This window comes from Cetorhinus maximus, chromosome 12 (assembly GCF_964194155.1).
Source record: "Cetorhinus maximus chromosome 12, sCetMax3.hap1.1, whole genome shotgun sequence".
NCBI lineage: Eukaryota > Metazoa > Chordata > Chondrichthyes > Lamniformes > Cetorhinidae > Cetorhinus > Cetorhinus maximus.
The window spans coordinates 52416151-52438736 of NC_135890.1; the positions used below are offsets into that span (position 1 = coordinate 52416151).

Consider the following 22586-nt stretch of genomic DNA (forward strand, 5'->3'; position numbering starts at 1 on the left):
CCTTGCCAGCAACACCCACATCCTGTGAATGAATAAAATAAATTCCAAGGTCTATCTAATTTGCCTACCACCATCAGGGCAGCTATATGAGGCAATGGTAAAGGAGATTTTAATTAATCATAGAAGAGAATGTGAAAAAAATCTACATTTATATAGGCCCTTTCATGACTTCAGGATGTCCTGCCAACGCATGCATCGGTAAGCGGGTGTCAGTACGGGCTTGCTCCTCTGCAAAGTGACATCACTCAATGCCTGCAGCTCAGGGAATGTCCTGACCGCCTCTGGCCCACTCCCTCCACCACCTTTCACTCACAACAACATCCTCCTGCAACATCCTGCGTGAGTCTTCCCCCTTTCCAATCCAGCTTTAATAACCTGAAATAAGGAACTTTATTTTACACAGCTTGGCCGTGTAGATTGGAGTCAACAGTTCCTCCACTTCTGCATATCTGTGCCATCTTTGAAGCCATCATGGAAACTGTGCACTTTGCAGTTTTGGAGTTGGCAAACTCAGCCTTTCTCCATAGCAGAGATCACCAGAACATCCTGGGCGTGGTCAACAAAATCAGGGCTCCTCCCTATTGATCTATTATCCAAAATCCACAGCATTGCACAACAAATTTGGGGCGATCATTACATTGGTTACTTGGTCCGTTCACTTTTGGAGAAGTGCTGAAAAATATTTTCGTAGTTGTGTTGTGATTGGCCGCAAGCTTTTCTTCACTATGTTTTTTTAAAAGTGAGTTTTTCTCAGGAAGCACTCAGTTGAAAATCTTGTGTTTGTTTTTAATTTATAAGTGACAGTAGACATCAAAGGAGGAGTATCTAACCATCACAAGTTAAATTATTCAATAGCTTTTTCACATCCCTACCTTTTTATTGTACAGCTAGTTGAGATAATCTATGGGGGTATTATTTATTGGAAGGTGAAGCTATGGAGGGAAACATTCTCAGGATATCAGCTGGTTTATTTAGCTAGTTGTTGTAAGATAAAACCAAATACCTAACATCAGTTTAAAAATAAATTGCTCAGCACATCTGCAATATTATCACTTTAATCAGATTCTTACATGGAAAGAATCTGCACTTGAAACTTTCAGTCTCAATGATGAAGATTCTCATAAGGTGTGGTGTGTAGCCTTTCAACACACACTTTTCATTCAGTCTCATCTTGTGATTAGTCCATGTGTCTCATTTGGAGAATTTTGGAGATATCCAGAATTTCTATGATCTTTCTCTCACTCACACTGTTAGTGTAGAAAACCACTGTGTCTGTGTATCACCCAATCCAGACATAAAATATCAGGACCTCCATTTTGCATTTGGCCTTTAACAACTAGTTAGTCAAAGAATTAGCACAGAGCATCATTGCTGGTCCATAACTGTGTGATGTTACATTAAAGGTACATTAGTACCTGAATAAGGGATACTGCAAAATGACATGCAATATTGAACAAGGAATATCTTTGAATTGTTTATTTCAGTTTGAATGGTGGCAACAGATTGATTGAGACTGCAGGGCCGATGAGGGAGATGGTACATGATGGAGGCGGGGGTAGGGGGGGTGCAAAGACAGAATAGTTCATCACAAAATGGACTAACAAACTGCTTTACTCAGAACCAGTGTAAAACTGATCCATGAGGTAGGCCTTAATTAGACGGTCACAAATGAGAATTTCATAAAATTAACTAGAATATACTATATGTCTCTGAGATCAAAGGTCAGCTGAAATTTGGTCCAATTTGATGATGGAAAATGCTGTGCTGATGAACAGATAAGCACACCAGACAATACAGCAACAAATTATAATTACAATAATTTTTCATTATTGAGTCCACATAATTGGCCACTTTTAAGTTATTATTTTGTGGGATGTGGGTGTCACTGGCAGGGCCAGCATTTGTTGCCCATCCCTAATTTCCCTTGAACTGAATGGCTTGCTAGACCATTTCAGAGGGCAGTTAAGAGTCAACCACATTGCTGTGGGTCTGGAATCACATGTAGGCCAGATCAGGTAAGGATGGCAGATTTCCTTCCCTAAAGGACATTAGTGACCAGGAGGGTTTTTACAGCAATCAATGATAGTTTCATGGCCACCATTACTGAGACTAACTTTCACTTCCAGATTAATTTGTTAATTTTTAATTTAAATCCCACCAGCTGCCATGGTGGGATTTGAACCTGTGTGTCCCCAGTGAATCAGCCTCTGGATTATTAGTCCAGTGACATTACGACTATGCCACTGTCTCCCCTTAGGGATTTCAATTGGCCCATGGTCAAGCAGGATGCCCGATGCTGCCCAATGCACGTGTAAAGTCGCAGCAGGGATAGGTGGGGACAGGTAGGTAGAAGGTACGGTGCTAGTGCCATGCCACCCAATTTACGCAACCCCCCATCTCCCCTGCCTGCTGTACTGCTCCCAGGGTGGTGCTACAAAAATTCTGGCCTATGACTCTAATGGGCCAAATGGCTTCCTTGAGCATTGTATGACTCTAAGATTAGTAAATTTACCCCGATGTTACTACATTAGAAAATGCTTTATTAAGATTTTTTGTTTCTGGTTATTTTCTGACCAGATTAGTCTCCATACATCCACCGAGTATATAGAATTATAGAATGGGTATGTGTGCTGGCCCTCTGAAGGAGCAATTTACCTAGTGCCACTCCCCTGCCTTTTCCCTGTAGCCCTACAAATTTTTCCCTTCCAGATAATGATCCAATTCAGTTTTGAAAGCCTCAATTGACCCTGCCTCCACCACACTCTCAGACAGTGCATTCCAGGTCCTAACCACTCGCTGTGTGAAATAGTTTTTCCTCATGTTGCCATTGCTTCCTTTGCCAATTACCTTAAATCTGTATTTCAGCCTTGGCTATGTTCTTTTGAGTGGTGAGAATCAAGTCATTGTGTTTTGGAGGGCATTTGGGTAAATATGTCGCAAAATGTCCCCGATACTGTTTTTTTTGGGTGGTACTCATTTAGGGGTGTCTGTTTGAGATACCTTCTGTCTCCAGACATTGAGCCGAAATTTAGCACACAAACGCTACAGAATTGAGTTCAAATGAGATATTAAAATTTTAAAAATCTAAACCCTGACCCCCAAGCCGCCTCCCAATCCGCCCACTTCCGAGTTTTACACAGAAGTGGCAAGGAGTGAGCAGCCAATCCACTTCCAGGAGACATGTTGGCAAAACGGAGGCCTCTAATTATCCAGCCTTGCACATTTTATATTAGGTGACCGAGTTTCCCAGGATTGGAGAAGCCCAGCAGCTGAAATGAGGTGAGGACAACTTCAGGCAGAAGGCAAGTGTCTTAACAGCACTTGCTTAATAACGTAGGAACAGGATTAGGTCATTTGGCCCCTCGAGCCTTTTTTTGTTTAATTCTTTCATGGAATGTGAGTGTCACTGGATTTTTTGCCCATCCTTAATTGCCCTTGAGAATGTGGTGAGCTGCCTTCTTGAACCAATGTAATCGATCCTGTCATGGTTTGGTACAACATGTGGCTTGCTAAGCCATTTTGGAGGCCAGTTAAGAGTCAACCACATTACTGTGGATCTGGAGTCACATGTAGGCCAGATGATTTCCTTCCCTACCAGGTCAGTGTTTACAACAATCGATGATAGTTTCTTGGCACCATTGCTGAGACTAGATTCCAAATCTATTCATTAATTGATTTAAATTCCACCAGCTGCTATGTTGAGATTTGAACTGTGTCCCCAGAGCATTAGCCTGGGCCCCTGGATTTGTAGTCCAATGATATTACCACTATGCCACCCTGTTCGACCATTCAGTGAGATCATGGCTGATCTGCAACCTAACGCCATGTACCCACCTGTGTCCCTTATTCCTTCATGACTTTGGTTAACAGAAATCTATAAATCCCAGATTAAAAACTAACAATTGACCTAGTATCAATAGTTTGTGGATAGAGTTCCAAACTTCTACTGCTCTGGGTATGCAGACATATTTCCCACTTTCACTCTTGAAAAGCCCTGTCTTAGTCTATGCCTCCTGGTCCTAGATACCCAACCAAATGAAATAATTCCTGTCTGTCAGTTCCACTCAATATCTAGTCAAGGCCAAAAGACTCAAACTGTGAAGTTAAAACTACACAACATGCAGGTTTCCCGCCTCAAACTCCACACCCAATCCATCCTCTCTGCATATAATCCCCCAACCGCCGCCGCCGACCCCCCACCCTTAATATCCAGGCCATTCACCTTATTCCAATGTCATGAGAAATCTAAGGGTAGAATGCTTACAAAAGCTGTTCTCGACAAGCACAAAGGCTTGCAGCAAGTGTTGAAGCTCTTCCATGCATAAAGAAATATGTTAGTTTCTCTAGGCACAGCTTTTTTGGCATCATAATAAATGTAAATTTAGTGTGGAAGATAATTGCATATTAGGAGTTCTGTCAATATTTCCATTTTATTATGTTGTGTACTTCACAATTAAATTCAGAATCTGATATCAACCTTCCATTATCTGATTAGGCAAAGTTCCAGATGCCTCGGGGTTATCTGTGACAAGTAAGTTGAGTTTTGTAACACAAGTAAACGTTGTTTGTACTTGCAGCTGCAAGATAGCAAACAGTGCACGAGTACCATTTCAGATAATGAATGGCAAAGTAAGTGGTCTGTGCCGACTGATGCAACCTGTCCACATATGGGAAAATGGATGAGCACTCATCTTAATAGTGGTGTCCACAGTAAAGTCAGAACATCAGTAGTAGGGAAAATGCTAGAGTCTATTATAAAGAATGTGATAACAGGACACTTAGAAAAATATCAACGGGATTAGACAAAGTCAACATGAGTTTATGATAGGGGAATCATGTTTGACAAACCTATTGGAGTTTTTTGAGGGCGTAACTAGCAGAATGGATAAGGGAGAACCAGTGAATGTGCTGTATTTGGATTTTCAGAAAGCTTTTGATGAAGTCCCACATAAGAGGGTAGTGTGTAAAATTAAAGCACATGGATTTGGATGAGGGAACCAAGTGTAATATTTCCAAGTTTGATGACGACACGAGACTTGGAAATGTAAGTGATGAGGAGGGTGTTAAGAGGCTTCAAGGTGATTTAGACAAGTTGAGTGAGTGGGCAAATACATGGCAGATGCAGTATAATGTGCATAAGTGTGAAGTTATCCACTTTGGTAGGAAAAACAGAATGGCAGAGTATTATTTAAACGGTGATAGATTGGGAAATGTTGATGTATAAAGGGACCTGGATGTCCTTGTACACCAATCACTGAAAACAACATGTAGGTGCAGCAAGCAGTTAAGAAGGCAAATGGTATGTTGGCCTTCATTGCGAGAAGACTTGAGTACAGGAGCAAGGATGTCTTACTACAGCTGTACAGGGCCTTGGTGAGACCACGCTTGCAGTTTACTATACAGTTTTGGTCTCCTTACCTAAGAAAGGAAATACTTGCCATAGAGGGAGTGCAGCGAAGGTTCACCAGGCAGATTCCTGGGATGGCAGTATTGTCGTATGAGGAGAGATTGGGCCGACTAGGCCTGTATTCACTGGGGTTTAGAAGAATGAGAGGGGGTCTTATGGAAACATTTAAAATTCTGACAGGGATGGACAGACTGGATGCAGGAATGATATTTCCTCTGGCTGGAGGGTCTAGAACAAGGGATCACAGTCTCAGGGTACGGGGTAGACCATTTAGAACTGAGATGAGGAGAAACTTCTTCACTCAGAAGATGGTGAGCCTATGGAATTCTCTACCACAGAAGGCTGCGGAGGCCAAATCACTGAATATAATTAAGAAGGAAATAGATTGATTTCTGGACTCTAAAGGAATCAAGGGATATGGGGAGAGTTCAGGAGTATGGCGTTGAGATGGAGCATCAGCCATGATCATATTGAATGGCGGAGCAGGCTCAAAGGGCCAAATGACTTATTCCTGCTCCTGTTTTCTATGTTTCTATGTAACAAAGTCTGTAATGTTATGGAGCATGTGTGGAGTAAGGCATTCAGTTGTTTTCATAATCTGAAAAGACCAAGTCTTGTGGAATTATCAAATACCTTAAAGAAATGCAAAGTCTTGATAATAAAATTATACAACACAGAAGGGGGCCATTCAGCCATCGTTTCTGTGCTGGCTCTTTGAAAAGGCTATCCAACTAGTTAATCGCTATCCAATCCCCACTCTTCCCCATAGCCCTACAGATTTCTCATTCTCAAGTAATTCTGTTTTGTGTTATGATTGAATATGCTTCCACTTTCAGGAAGTGCATTCCAGATCATCAAAACTCACTGCATCAAAAATAAATTCTGCTTGTTTCCTGCTTGGATTTTTTTGCTGCACAGGATCTTAATTCCACAAGAAATGCTTAATCAGATCACTAAAGTTATACAATGTATTGTTAAGGATGTTAAAACCTATGTATGTTACTAGATCATATCAATACTTAAATGTTAGGCTTTTGGAGGAATCAAAATGTGAGTATAGCACCAAATCACAGTTCTGTGAAGCCCCATTTGGCCATATTTGTTTTTTATTCATTCATGGGATGTGGGCTTCACTGGCTGGGCCAGCATTTATTGCCCATGTTTGCATCCAACCTCCTGCGGGAACAGAATTGTACAGGTACATGCCTCCATACAACAACTTGCACTTTAAAAAGAAAGAAGAAAATACTGCAGATAATGGAAATAAGAAATAGAAACAAAAAGCACTGAAAATACTCAGCAGATCAGGCAGCATCTGTGAAGAGAAACAAAAAGAACATTTCAGGCCAATGACCCTTCAGTTCAACTTGCATTTATAGACTAGCTTGGATCAATAGATTATCCATCAGATCTAGAAAGGCTTTGACCAACATGACTGTCTTTAATACTTGATAATGCAATACGGAGGAGGTGCTGCACTGCCGGAGGTACAGTCTTTCGGATGAGACATTAAACTGAGGCCCTATTTGTCTGTTCAGGTGGATGTAAAAGATCCCATGGCACTATTTTGAAAAAAGCAAGGGAGTTATCCCCGGTGTGATGGCCAATATTTATCCCTTAATCGACATAACAAAAATGAATTTTCTGATCATTATCACATTTCTGTTTGTGGGAGCTTGCTGTGCACAAATTGGCTGCCGCATTTCCTACAGCAGGGACTACAGTTTAAAAGTGAATCATTGGCTGTAGAGTGCTTTCAGATGTCCCTCTGGTTGTGAGAATGCATTGTATGAATGTAAGTCATTATTTTTTTTTCCTACTAGTTCCTTGTGCGTGTGTTCTCACAATTCAACATCTCCAGAAAGATCACCCTTTTCTAGACCACCATTCTCTCCTAACTGGGCCAAATTTCTGCTCCTCCTCCCCAAAGGCTGTCGTTCATGTTCTACGTGTTTTAGCCAGCTTGTAATAACTCAGCCGAGTAGATACTCTTCACGGCAAGTGTAGGCAGTGTCTACACCCGAGCACTTTCCATTGGATAGAAATCAGGAGGCTAACTATCGTGCCTTTCAAAGTACAGCATGGCAGCATATCAGATGTCCACAACAAAAAGAATTTAACTTGAAAGGCAAAGGAAAGGAACAGTCCATGAAAGGCTCGTCATTATGAGAATGTCTAGTCACGGCTATGAGGAGTTTGGGCACAGACAGCACCCCAACACTGGGTTATATGCCCCAGCCCTGTAATATAACAGACAGGCTGCAGTGCCCATTCTGGGTGGTAGATAGGTTTATATGATTTCACAGGATCACAGTGTTGACTTGGGTGAAGGGGCAGTTCAGTTCATGTCATGCCATTCTTCTAGAACATCAACAGCATGAGTCCGATATTCTGGCCTCAACCATTTGTCTTGGAAGCTTGCTCCAGCTGTTGCTCACCCACTATGTAAAGAAATATTTCCTGATATATGTTGTAAATTTGTCAGAACCTGTGCCTTAGCTTTTCACATGGGTAGCTGTCTTGTTTTATTGTGGTATCTCATCTTGTATGAGATCCTCTTGTATGAGACTGGAGCCCTCTAGCTTATCGAATAAATCCTTGTCGATCTTCTCGTTGACAGAGGAGAATGGCTTTGTTGCTCTCCACTGCACTGCACTGCACTGCCACTTAGGGCTATTTTAAAGCCACAGTGACTAGAACTATGGACAATTCTCCTGACACGGTCTAAAGAGGGTGCTGTCCAGCTTCAGTGACATCTGTGGGTATTTAAACTCAAATGATTTGGAAATTTAATTCAACATCTGGTGTCACGAACAGACTTTATCGGTTTCTTTCACTGCCTATGATCAGTATCTTTGTGTAAGAGAGGTGTGTTTTCTTATCATCAGGATGAATCCCAATTAGATAATTTCCAGCAGCAGGCTTTTTGTGAGTTTAAAGAAAAGGAGGTTATTTATTATCACATATTTTCCTCAGAATTTAAAATGCGACATCTCACTCATTACACACACATACTCACACACACAAAGATTACATACAGATGAGGGTAAAAACATTATGCTTTCAAAATATAATTATCTTAGTCCCTTTCATGGCAGGCCTGTAGTTTTGTAGATGGAGGTGATGGTTTCAAGTTGAAATGGAAGTCTGGCGACATGAAGGATTCTTAGCAAATTGTAGTCAAATTTCCAGGAGGTTGGTTCTCGAAGTTGGGGCGATTGGGGGAGTCCTTCTCCCACTTTCAAGGTATTGCTGTTGGCTGCTTGGATGGCTTGTAAATGGTTTGGTGGCTTTTGGTGGAGTTCTCTCTCTGCAAGCAGCTTTTTCTAAATTTAAAGCAGACAACCAAAATGGTTTCCTCATCATGTGAGTTCCACAAGTTCAAAGTTATTTTTCCAAACAAAGGATGGTATGTTGATTACATACACAGTGTTGTTCTTTGACACCTTGAGAGTTTGAGACAGCCAGTGTCTTTGTGTTTGACTGACTCATTCAATTGATAATACCCTTTTGAACTAGTTTCAGGAAAAGACATTGATTCAACATCAGTCTGGGAGGTTCCTTTTGTTCCCTCTTGAGACAGGGGAGCGGTTTCAATTCATAAAATATATCAGGTGATCCTTGGGCTGCCATCTTTTGCACCCTTTTGCTCAGTTTTTTAAAATATAAAGTATTGACTGAAAGTTCATAATATACTGGAAATGACACTTGCCTTTTGTCACATAACACTATTTGAACTTGGTGACCAATGAGTCATGGGCTTCTTTTGATTTGCTTATTCATGAATTCTATCCCACATATGCCTCCTTTTCTTCTTTCATTTATTTCCTAGCTTCATTTGACACTGACGAGCTCCTGCCCACACCCTGCCAATCTCTTTGTAAAACCATGGTTGTCTTCTTGGACTGCACAGGGGCTAGGCTAATGGGTTTGTGTTTGTCAGACATGACTGTTGTTGAATAAGGGAACTGCTTTTGTTGGTTTTCAGTCTGTCTGAACCTCCCCAGTATTTGCTGACTATCTTAAATTGATTGTCAGAGATTCACAATCCTATATTGTCATACGCCACACAGGTTTTGTTGGTTTTCAGCAACGTCAAAGTGTATGTTTGTTACCCAGAGATGGGCTGTAATGCGATATTTGTAGTTTACCCCTCCAATGATTGATTGAACAGAACACGGGCGGTCAGGCAGACTGAACGTAGCTGCAGTTGCGGCAATGCTCACTCCGGGAGCTAGGGAACAGTGGAAAACTGATGGGTTTGTTGGAACATCTGAAATGTAGCTTTGAAAGGTTGTTATTAACTGAGGGGGAGCTGCAAGATCCTTTAATCATCTCGCGCTGTCAGGACAGGAAGCGGGAGTGAGGGAGAGAAACTTTTGGTATCAGTGCAGAGATTGCGTGTCTCTCAATTAAAGTCTGTATTTGATGTTGATATATGATTAGTGTCTTTCTGGTTTTAAAAAAAACCTCCAAGCAGCATTTCTTTAACATCAGTACCATCCCCTCTTTTAACCTTGTGCTTAATGCTATATGGACCCTTTAGGATTTTAACTTTCTCCTTGACTGCCCTCTTGCTGTTATGAGATTAGAAGATTGTTTTTTTAACATTATATTTTGCAGCTGCTGCTTATCTTGCTTTCCAGTTCCCCCCTGGCATCCCTAATCTCTATTTTCACCTGCTGTGTGACTTTGGGACTGGGCCCACTTTGGGGAGGTCAGTTTAATTGATTGGTAACACCAGCCAACACGTGTGTGTGTGTGTGTGTGTGCGCGTGCGCGCAATCCTTCATGAGCTCAGCGACAGTGTCACATGAGCTGGGACATGTTTATGAAGTGTCAAATTTTTTTTAATTTATTCAATTAAACCTTCATGAAACCTCATTCTACCTGTGGACGAGGTTTCATGAAAAATGCGAAGGCAGCTTGGGCTCTTCACCTGCTTTCCAATGTTAAGGTTGATGGGCAGTCCTGTCAGTATCTTTCATTGGTTTAATAATGGTCTTAACAGGCCTTTGACAGTTTGGTGGACCCAAAGCCGACTCTGGTGCGCGCCCGCTGAATGGAATATCGGAATGACACGCGGTGATGTCGGGACGCACGCCCGATGTCACCGCGCGTCATTTAACGTGTCGGCGAGCTGGGCCCTGCCCCCGCACGCCAAACAGAAAATTCTCCCCTGAACTTTATGTTCATAGATAAATAATTTTTGCGTTTTGCAACTGCTACACTTGTACCATTTTGTGCAGCACTCCCATCATAAAACAAGTTAAGTGAAATTAAGGAAGAAGCAAAAGAACAAAAAACACATTTTGCTCATTCAGGGCCTTATTAAAGGTGCAAAAATGAGAAAGGATGAATGCAGAATAAAATTGAGAAGAACATCTGTTCCAGGAGGTACAACTGTCATTCTTGTTTCTTCTGGGCTAAATTTCATGCTTTGCTTTTCATCAAAACTGTTGCAAAGGTTTAGTATAGATCCAGCAGTTGATGCAAACAAGATCACTTGCAAGAGATGCTCGTCACAATGGCATTATGTCATGGAATCTTCAGTTAGTCATCGCTGGCATTATGTCATGGCATCTTCAGTTAGTCATCGCTGGCATCTTCAAACCAATTTCAGGTCAGAATTGGTGTGAACATTTTTCTGGGCACAGCAGCCATCAGCAGGTAACTCCCCAAACTGGAAATGACCAGCACGGAGAGCATAAAAGGCCGTTCGTTCAGGTTGACCAGTGGCAGGAGGTGGGCATACAATGATAGAGTCCGCAACCTGGGCACGAGTAAAGACCGATACACAAGGAGGTTTGTTCAGCAGGAAGGTTCTGACTGAGGTATGATACCTGGTTTTCAAAGCCCTGTAGGGAGAGTTCACTCTCTGCATTGCTTCACCAATGACAAGGGATGACACCACTTGTCTCAAATTGATGCAAAATCCATTCCAGATGCCCCTAGGAAGTCAGCCATTTCTCTCAGTGCGTTACCACATTAAAGAGGCAACCAAAGTTTAATGATGCCACTCACATGTCTAGATGTCCTCAGAACTGACTGCCAGCAGCAGAAGAAACTAATTAGTGGCTTTCCCAAGGTACAGAGTGCATCATTGGTTGTGACCACTCAAGTGCAGACCAACAGTCTCATCACACATAAATAAGATGGGTGATTATGTCGTTAACCTGCAACTGGTGGTTAATAACCACGAGAAAATGATGCCCCGTTGCTTGCTTGTGGGTGTAGGGAAGGGGGAGTATATGTGAACAGAGTGACTGAGGTTAATGCTGGGTAATGGAAATATTTTCTTCCTCTTGCATTTATTGCCAAGCCCAGACATTGTCAGATTTGATAGCAGTAGGTACAGAATAGAATAGCCTCAATCTTACTGCAGTAAATTGTGCAAGCCTTTCCTTGTAGTTTTTTGCTGTTAAATTGTGCCCACAAGAAGCTTGGTGCAAACAGTCTAAGCTCCTTTCATTTGAGATTTCTATTCTTAGCAGAGAGAAGAGACTGGGATTCCATTATAGTTTCATAGGCTGGTTGCAGCGCAGAAGGAGGCCATTCAGTCCGATGTCTCCATGCCAGCTCTCTGCAAGAGCAACTAGCTAGCCCCTGCCTTTCCCCCTTAGCCCTGCAGCTTTTGTTTCGGGTACTCATCCAATTCCCTTTTGAAAACCATTAGTCTGGGCTAGATTCAGAATCAAGGCCTGAGGTGAAAGGACAACATATAGCTTTACTATATGACTCAGACCCTCCTCATTCTCCCTTTTATGATGAGTTTGTGAAGAGATTTAAACTGTAAAGATTGTGACTCCTATTTGAAATCCTTTTGCTTTTATTACATAATTTTGACATTTTTCATTGTGCCCATGACTTTTATTCAGCCATGTATTCTCCATTCCTTGACTTTGCTAAATTCTACCAGAGCATTATTGCTAAATTCATATCAACTGACATTGGCTGTGAACCAAATGTACAAGCCCACAGCTTGCACCTGTGTTGGGGCAGTTTGGGCCAAGGTGCGATCAGTTGGAAATCTCATGGGTCACTGAAACAGTTAGTCACCAGTTGACTTTGTGGCTCTTTGCGCCAATTAGACAGGCTGCATTAAGGCCTAAAGGAATTAAATCTGATGAACATTGTTTCACAGTTTATAGCAGCCAGAGACTGCATGCATAATGCCAATGGATCTAATGGCATTACACTTGCATTTGGATGTTCAATCTCTTCAGTTGAAGGAATGAAGCGACACACCACCCGGAACTTACACCTTATGTTTGGAACCACTTAAAGGGGCACTGTCATCATGAAAAAATGCCTGGCAAATTCTTTATGTTTGGCATTTCTGTTCTGATGAATTAAACTATTTTGTTTCAGCAAGAATGCCAGCCTTAAGTACTCCCAGCACAGGTGTAGCAGGGGTTGGATGCAGAGCAAAGTCTTTTCTCTTCTGTGCCAACAATGTGCATTAACACAATCTGCTAAAAGGCACCTTTTAACTTCAGAGAAATAACTTTTTTTTAACAGCAGCCATTCTTCGTGTTGTTCTGGGTGAAGGTGGTATAGAGTGATACACGGGCGAATTTGTCTTGTGGATTTGTTCTCACAGAAATTGAATTGAGACTCTCAAAATCCAATTCATTTTTGAACATATATATTAATTCTTAGGATGTCGACATCACTGGCAAGGTCACAACTTTTACCCATTCCTAGTAAAGGAGGTGCAGGGCCTTATTTTCATTGTAGCAGTTTGATTCAACGAAGTAGCTTGCAAGGCCACTTAAGACGGCACTCTTTTACTAAGTGTAGGGTACATCCCCATCTTGACCTTCTTCAGAATGCTACTCCTTTCAGTTGCCTTTTGCTTTCTCTAATCCCTGCCTTAAAATGGACTGTACAAAGGGGACAAGTAGGACCTTTGTGGAATTTCAGGGCTAGTATATTCAGTGATCCTCCCCAGCTACGCTCAAAGGGGAATGAGTCAGAGAAATGGAGCTGTGCTGCTGTCATCCGATCTCTAACTTGCATTTGCGTATAGCATGGCTCCTCGCTTGGAGATTTACCCTGCATGTTGCAGTTGCTTCCCAGTCTAGGTGGGTTTTTGTGGTCAGCATTACTGTTCTGAACATTTTTTTCTTATCCAGAATTGGAGAATGACTGCATTCGTATCTATTGTCAGAGAGCAGATGGATTAGTCTGTTTACAGACATGATGATCATCTTCTATCCAAGGTGATGGTCCCCTGCTGCATCACCAATGTTGGCTTTGTGCAGTCCAGTTTAAGGCAGGGATTAGAGAAACCAAAAAAGCAAAAAGTGAATGAAAGGAATAGCATTCTTGAGAAGGTCAAGATGGGGATGTACCCTACACCCAGTAAAGCAGCCTCATATAGTGTGGACATTAATGGTACCTGAATAAACAGAAGACCTGCTGTAACACTGACATTTGTAAAAAGAAAAATTAGATTTTACTATAATGGAAATAATGAAACATAAAACATTGGACTGAAAAGCAAAACCCATATTGCAAAAGAATTGGCACATGATGTTAGCAGCAGCCACAGTGCAAATTGTCCCAAGTGGGCAATGTGGCAGCATGACAGTGAAATATTTGCAACAAGCTGTTCCCAAATTTCTCAGAACCGCCTTCCTAAATACTTACTGTCAATGTGATAAAGCTATTCTTTCAAAGGAATGGCCGTCTTATCAAAGTGACAGCCTTTGAAGTATAAACAACTGAAGGCGGCTAGGACTGAGATTCCCATCTTCGGCAACATGTGGTGGAATTTGTGATGGGAAAAGTGCCCTGGTTCTTGAATCTAATGTGTATTGGATCACCTGAATACAATATGACAGGAAAATTGGGTAGATGGGCATGCATATATCTATTGGAACCCACCCAATTTTCTGCTCATTAATTTAAATGAATGTAAATTAAGCAACATCTCTTATGCACAACTGCTTCTAGTTATTTATTTTACAGGTTTTTGCTGCCCCCATGCTGTTATCAGTATAGTAATCACAGAAGTGCAGGCTACAGAAGAAATGTTTTGCTTCACCATCTTGGACTTCTGTTGTGCCAGCTTGCGTGGACATTGCTTCTTGTAGTAGATCCCTCCCTAGATTGGCTTACAGTCCTTTTACTGCCTTACCTTTTCTGATAGGTGCATGCAGTGACTATCACTAGGCTTCTCCTGATGGTATTAGAAGAGGCCCAGGATTACATGAAGTGGTTCTAGTCAGCTTCCTGGACGTGGTGTGCCTCAGTAGAATGTCACTCCGGTATGCCAGCTGGACATAAAATTTGTATGGAAAGTCTACCATCCAAATTACCAGACACCACAACAGACGCCATTGCATTTTGTCAGCTCCATTAACTTCTAGAGGCAATTACTGGAGGAAGAAAAGCAAACATCTTTCGCAATTTTCCTGAAGGGAGAAATTTTATTTTTGTAGTTTGCTGATCACTGCTGCTGGAATGTCTTCACGTTCAGTATGGGAATTATCTATGCCATGGGACGGAGATAGATTAACCAGTTGCAGTTAACACAGTTTCTGTTGCACTTCTGGAGAAGTTATAACAGAAGAATGTGAGCAGCTCAGAGGAAATTCTTATAGCAGTGGTAGCACTCTTCCTGCCAAACCTTACATTTTACCACAATTATACTCCATCTGTCAATGTTTTGCCCACTCACTTAACCTATCTATATCCCTTTGCAGACTCTTTGCATCCTCCTCACTGCTTGCTTTCCTACCTTTATTTGTAGCTTTAGCAAATTTAACTACAATACAGTTGGTGTCTTCATCCAAGCCATTAATATAGATCATAAATAACTGAGGCTCCAGTACTGATCTCTGTGGCACCTCACTAGTTATAGTTTGCCAACCTGAAAATTATCCATTTATCCCTACTCTCTGTTTCATGTTAGTTAGACAATCCTCTATCCCTGGTAATATATCACCCTAACACCATGAGCTTCTATCTTGTGCAATAGCCTTTTATGTGGCACTTTGTCAAATGCTTTTGGAAATCTAAATACGCTACATCTCATGGTTCCCCTTTTTCCACCCTTCTTGTTACATCCTCAAAGGACTGCAATGAATTTGTTAAACATGATTTCCCTTTCACAAAACCATGTTGACTCAGCCTTATTGTATTATGATGTTCTTAATGTCCTGACACTACCTCCTTATAATGGATCCTAGCAGGTTCCCAATGACAAATGTTAGACTAACTGACCTGTAGTTTCCTGCTTTCTGTCTCCCCCCTTTCTTGAATAATGGGGTTACTTTTGTGCTTTTCCAATCTGCTGGGATCTTCTCAGGGTCTAGTAAATTTTGGAAGATTATAACCAATCCATCTACTATCCCTGCAGCCACTTTTTTTATGACTCTAGGATACAGGTCATTAGGTCCAGGGCACTTGTCAGCCTTTAGTCCCATTAGCTTTCCTACCACTTTTTCTCTAGTGATTATGATTGTATTAAGTTCCTCCTTCCCTTTATCCCTCTGCTTTTCTACTATTCTTGGGGTTTTTACGCCCAGGTGAGGAGGGTTGAATGGCTCTGTTCTTTTCCTTCTCCTTGTTTGACCGCAAGGAGAAATGTATCCTTTTGGAAAGGATATATTTGGAAAGGATATATTTGCCAATTTAGTAAGTACTTCACTTAAATAGCTGTGATCATAAAATAACCAACAGGATAGGTTTCCTTGAGTTTAACGAAGAAGATAGCTTTATTGTACTTAAACTCATATTGAAATACACTTTCTCTCTCTCCCTCACTCGCTCTCTCTCTCTCTCTCTCTCTCATTCACTCAGTTACACACAGACACACTCTCGAAGGTCATACATGCACACAAATATATTACAGAGTGGGGAAGGATAGGTTAGTCAAATTAGAGTCTGTAAAAAATAAAAGGAACATACAGTCTGTACTTTGGTTTATTTGGCTGGGTTCAGGCTGAATTTGATGGCCTTGCAACTTTCCTTCGCTGGTCCCGATGTTTCCGATTTAAAGATGTAGACGGCTGATTTGATTGTTCGCTTAGAGACAGTAGTGCTGGGCTGGGTTGAATTGTTTCAAGTAGTCTCTGTCTGTCGTAGGGGTGTCCCTGGTTGGTCAGGGTGAGCAAACAGGGTTCAAAGCTTGCAAGGTGAGTTGGAGAGACTGGGGGGAAGGAGGAACCCCACTTTGGTCTTCTCCATCAGCATCTCAGCTGCTTGTTCTCTTACCACAGAGAAAGCAGAAGCTTAAAACACACAAAGCGTGGGTCTGTCACATGATCATCTCCCAGTGATTCAAATATGGTCATCACTAGTGTATTCCCCCTTGCAACTTTAATCAGTTCATGTCTGGGAATCCCCCACTTTTAGTAATGGTACTTTTGTTCAAGTGATTGAGCTATAATGAGAATGCGTTAAACCCAATGAGTTCTTGTCTGGGGGCCCCCCCCCCCTCTCAGCTTGGGTCCAATTGTCCAGGCGATTAGGCTTAATGGTTTGTCTCCACCAGTTGAATACTTAAGGTGATTGCCATGATGCCATGCTAATCGTGACAGGATATGTGGTTCACTCATATCCCCCAATTCATTGTCCTTGATGGATCTTTGCAGACATGCTGACTCCATCCCAATAGATTGGAATAAAGAATGGACAGTGATTCAAATTGGGGTGCCATCTTTATCTGCAAGGTCAAGTCACCTTTAGTCCCTATGATTAAAAACTCTCTGTTTTAAAAGTTCAATTCATTTTTCAAGCTGGTGGATTAAAAGTCCTTATTTGACATAAAGCACATTTTCATGACAGGATGCTTTTTATATCTTCTTCTGTAAAGACAGATATAAAATACTTGTTCAAAGTCTCTGCCATATCCTTGTTTTCCATTATTATTCCAGTCTCACCCTCTAAGGGTCAAATGCTCGCTTTTGCTACGCATTTCTTTTTTATAGACTTGTCAAAGCTTTTACTCTCTTTTTTTATATTTCTTGCTAGTTTTTTCTTATACTCCAATTTTTCCCACTTTATTTTTTAATCATCCTTTTCTGATTTCTGAAATTTCCTCAATCTTTTGGCCTGCTACTAATTTTTACAGTATTGTACATCTTTCAATTTGATACCATCCTTAACTTATTTAGCCACAGGTGGTGCATCCTTCTCATAGAGTATTTCTTTCTCAATTAAATGTATTTTTGTTGAAAGTTATGAAATACCTCCTTAAATGTCTGCCACTGCTTCTCACCATCTTACCTGGTAATGTATTTTCCCATTCCACTTTGGCCAACACTGCCTTCGTACCCTTGTGATTGCCTTTATTTATTTTTAAGACTAGTTTCAGACCCAAATTGCTCACCTTCCAACTAAATGTGAAATTCTAACACGTTATGATAACTCTTACCTAGAGGATGCTTGACTATGAGGTTGTTAATTAATCATATCTCATTACATATTACCAGGTCTAAAATAGCCTGTTACCTGGTTGGTTCCAGAATGTATTGATGGAAGAAACTGTCCCAAATGTACTTTAAGAACTCACCCTCCAGGCAACTTTTGCTAATTTGATTCATCCAATCCACACAAAGATTAAAGTCTCCCACGATTATTACAGTACATTTGTTACAAGCCCCCATTATTCCTTAATTTATACTCTGTCCTATAGTGTAGTTACTGTCGAGGGTCTATAAACCATTCCCACCAGTGCCTTCATTCCTTTGCTATTTCTTACCACCACCCAGGCTGATTCTACATTTTGATCCTCCGAACCAAGATTATTTTCTGCTATTTGGACTGATCTCAGGCTTTATTAACAGAGCCACCCCATCTCCGTTTCCTTTCTTCCAAAATGTCAAATGCCCTTGAATAATCAGGTCCCAGCATTGGTCACTTTGCAGCCATGCCTCTTTAATGACTATCGTATCATTATGAATGTAAAAGATCCCATGGTACCACTTTGAAGATGATTCTCCTTGGTGTCTTGGCAAAAATTTATTCCTCAATCAACCTCACTGAAAATAGATTATTGGCTCATTCATCTCATTGCTGTTTTGTGGAACCTTGCGGTGTGCAAAATGGCTGCCATGCTTCCTACTTTACAACAGTGACTGCACTTCAAAAAGTACTTCATTGGCTGTAAAGTGTTATGAGACATCTTGAGGTCATGAATGGTATATAAATGCTGTCTTTCTTTTTTATTTATTCCCTAATGTCCTCTCCTGTGTCTTTTGCTGATCTATTCTAGGAGCCATCATTAGGCTCACTAAATTGAAACTGACCTGGTCTTGCAATAAATTCCAGATTAGTGTCCGACCTGTTTGACAAAAGCATTTGTCCAGATATCGGAAAGATCTACATTATGTTAGGTGTTTTATAGCGCTGTTTCTGAGATGAGTTAGACTAGAATGAAAAGATTTATATTGAGAATAATGGTTGACTGATGGTGATCGTGATTGCAAGGCTATAATCTCATCAAAGCATTTAGATGATGATGTTGTAAGTAACCTTTATCTGACTCCAAACTCCAAAATAAAATTACAGTCTGGCATTGCTGCAGGATATTATTTTTATATGATTTGACCAGCAAAGTTCAGAGTACAGTGTATGCAGGATAAATTCATTCTTATTTATCAGGCAGCTGCTTAAAGGGGGTTCATTGTTGTCTGTTTCACTTAGTTTATATGCAGTGATATCTAAACTGAACTATCGATGATTGTGGCTTGATCGCTGTGGTGTTATCAAATTCTAATTGCAACTTTTACAGGCAAATCTTCGAGGGCAAATGTTTCTCTCATTGTTTGTAAATAATCAGCTGAGTGCAGCACATGGTGGATGAAACGGCTGTAAACAGAGCTTTCCCACTTACCGGTTTCCACACAATGAACATGCCTACCATTTCCAGTATCCATTTAATGAACATGAGGCCCCTTTTACCGTATCTGTAAAAGAATATGTAACAAGCTCTTATGACATTCCTCTGGCCCCAAGTGTGAATCTATTTGCTTCAAAAGAGTTTGGGTTTCCAATAAAATAGTGGATTGAAGAATGTCACACGAATGTCCATCATCTCACTAGCACACTGCCAGCATGACAGCAATGCATTCAAGCAGAAATATGTCGCATTTTTATTGCCCCAGTCTAAATTTGTGACCACCTTGACTGGTGGGCAGCGCTGTAGCTCTAAGGTACTTGTGTGTATGGCAGTGTCATTTTCTGCTGCTAACCATCATTTTTTTTTTGTTGTTCTTTCAGATTCTGTCACACTCCGAATGGGATCATAAGCGTGGCTACAGAGGTTCACAGGTCAGTGTCCATAGCAACCTATGCACCAACAAAGGAAATATTACAACCTACCTTTGCTTCCAGTCCAGACCAGTTGAACAATTAATTCAGAGCCACATTTGAGGGCAAACTTTTATTTTCTAGTTATTTCAGCTTTTCACATTGTTATATAATCTTTTTTCCCGATACCCTGACTGACCCCTATACGAAGTAGCAATACTACAAATGATGGATTTTAACAGCGCTGCTTTAATAGAATCAATAATAGGCATGAACTAAATTTGTCACTTTATATAAACTGTAACATCTGGAGGGTTTCTTTTGTTTCGGTTTCCAAGCTAAATGGAGTAACAGGCTCTCTTTAGCTATGATCTTCAGCTATGATCTTCCTGCTCCTGTCTCACCCCTTCACTTGATTTGTTGGGAAAAGTTGGAATGGTTGGTTTGAATTATGAGAAGAGAAATGGTAGCCAGTCGACTCCAAGGTGGCTTTTGTTCAAACTATCATGTTTGACTCTGTTCCAGAGTAATAGCATTTAAATCACAAGAGATTTTCTAATGCTGGTGGCATCACTTTTCTTGTACGTCTTAAGCATTTTTTGTGGAATGTTGCCGTAGCATTAAAGCTACTCAAGAATAACCGCAAGGAGTGCTCTAGAGCTTTCTACTGCTCATTTCATGTGGATTGAAAGCCAATACAGTCTCAGCTGAACCACCGAATATGTTTGTTACTGTTGTGTTATCGGGGGCTGCGGTTGTCATTCAGAATTGAGAGGTGACCTGGTCTTTACTGCTCCATTTAGCATGTCACCCTGTATTTACTGAATTGCTGTTCCACATGAATTGGAGCTGATTAAGAAGTCTTGTCTCAATACCTCAGCTATGAGAAATGTGTCGTCTTGCAACAGTGTAATCAAGACCTGAGTGTAGATTGGTTCAGTTTTCTGTGCCTGTCACTTCAGCAGGAATTATTCTGGTTAATGCCCTAATCACTTGTGTAAAGATAGCTTAGGTACACAAAAGTTTCACTCTCAGGTTGAGTTTTCTCTCCTCTCTTACCCCCTACCACCCCCAAAAATACCAGTTAAAACCCCAGCAAACATAACTACTAACTGTAAATACATGTGGGAAACAACATAAACTTTCCGTAAAAGAAAAACAATTTTCCTTCTGCCACTTTATGGAGATAAAAAATACTCATACCCAGATGGTTTGATCCTGAGGTGAATTGTTACCAGAAAACAAAAGCAAGCTATACAGTTCTGATCTATTCGTCATCAAATCTCTTGAACTCCACCACCCAGAAGGACAAGGGCATTAGGCTCATGAGAGCAACATCAACTTCAGATTCCCTTCCAAGTCACACATCATCTTGACTTGGACATATATCTCTGTTCTTTCATTGTCAATAAGTCAAAATCCTGGAGCTTCCTACCTAACAGCATTGTGGGGTCACCTTCATCAGCTGTTCAAAAAAGTGGCTCACCACTACCTCCTCAAGAGAAAATAGGGATGGACAATAAATTGTGGCCTTGCAAGTAGTGCCCACATCACCGAATGGATTTTTTAAAAGTTTGATTCTGAGGTGCCAAACACATCATTGCATTTAAAGTCAGAACCCTTACACAATCCTCACTACTTTGTATTTTAATAGTTGTTTGTTAATACAGAACTTGAGTATTGTTTAAAAAAGAAATGTTGAAGCTTTTTTTCTCGCACGCATCAAGAAACTTCACAAGAATACCAATATAAGGGGAAAACAACAATTTATACTGTATAAGAAGAGAGTGCTGATTAGTTGGCAAGTGGACTCTAATTGGTAGAGAAGCTGCCATGGAGAATGCACCAACTGAAATTTAAACCAGGCAGCTTAACCCTGATTAATCATGGCATTACCCTGAGGAATGAGTCAGCAAATGGCTGTCACTTATTTTGTTTAGCTGAAACAGGCATAATATGTGTACATGTTCTTTCTTTCTGCTTTCTGTCCTGTGTACAGACCATACCCAACCAGCCCGTGCTTGTAAAATTCAAAACACAATGTCCAACATTAGATGTGATTTTGTAATTGGACAACATTTGCTAAATAATCCTTGGTGTACTAAGAATTACATTGACAACCAATTTTAGATTGTCAATCGGGCTCGCAGTTTGGCGCATTTACCTGTACTGGAAGCTACATATATTAATACACAGGGCCCCTGTGTATTGCAGACAGAGAGAACATGTATACACATTACGCCTGTTTCAACTAAACATAATAAGTGACAGCCATCCACTGACTCATTCCTCAGGGCAATGCATTGATCAATCCGTGTCAAGCTGCCTGGTTTAAATTTCAAACAATGCTTGGCAGTTAACTGTCAGTCACTATCATTTGGTGCATTCTCCAAGGCAACGCCTCTAGTAATCAGGGTCCACTTGCCAACCAATCAGCACTCTCGTCTCATACAGTATAAATTGTTGTTTTCCTCTTATATTGGTATTCTTACGAAGTGTCCTGATGAGTGCAAAACAAAAAGCTTCAACATATCTCTTTTTTCAGCAATACTTTGTATTTTGTTGGAGATGCAGTTTTTTTTAATCCCCAAATAATGGGACAAAGTTCAACCTGTGCCCATAAGTAACTAAAACAGCCCAGGCTTCTTTAGATGGGCCCCTGGTGTCACTTCATAATTTAACCATGCAAAGCTGTACGCCACAAAGTGCCATTGACTGCTTTGTTTGCAACATCTATGATTTGGAGGATGACTGGTCAAGCCTTCTTGGTATAGTGGCCAACCATTAGCAATGATACAGTGACAAATGAGCTCCTCTGCTGCTAAAGGGCCACTGAACGCCTTCACCATTGGGAAAATTCATTTACAAGGCAAAACACGGAACCTTCAATGCCATATGCTTTTTATCCACTTCT

At 40.9% G+C, this 22586-nt stretch overlaps 1 protein-coding gene across 1 annotated transcript in view; it reads left to right on the forward strand.

Annotated features, from left to right (window-relative positions):
* The window catches only part of pde3a (phosphodiesterase 3A, cGMP-inhibited), a 476982-nt gene that overhangs the window by 211420 nt on the left and 242976 nt on the right, over positions 1–22586 (forward strand). Inside the window, exon 2 of the mRNA XM_078553602.1 lies at positions 19643–19693. Coding sequence (XP_078409728.1) covers positions 19643–19693 — 51 coding nt within the window. The remainder of the gene's footprint in view (positions 1–19642; positions 19694–22586) is intronic.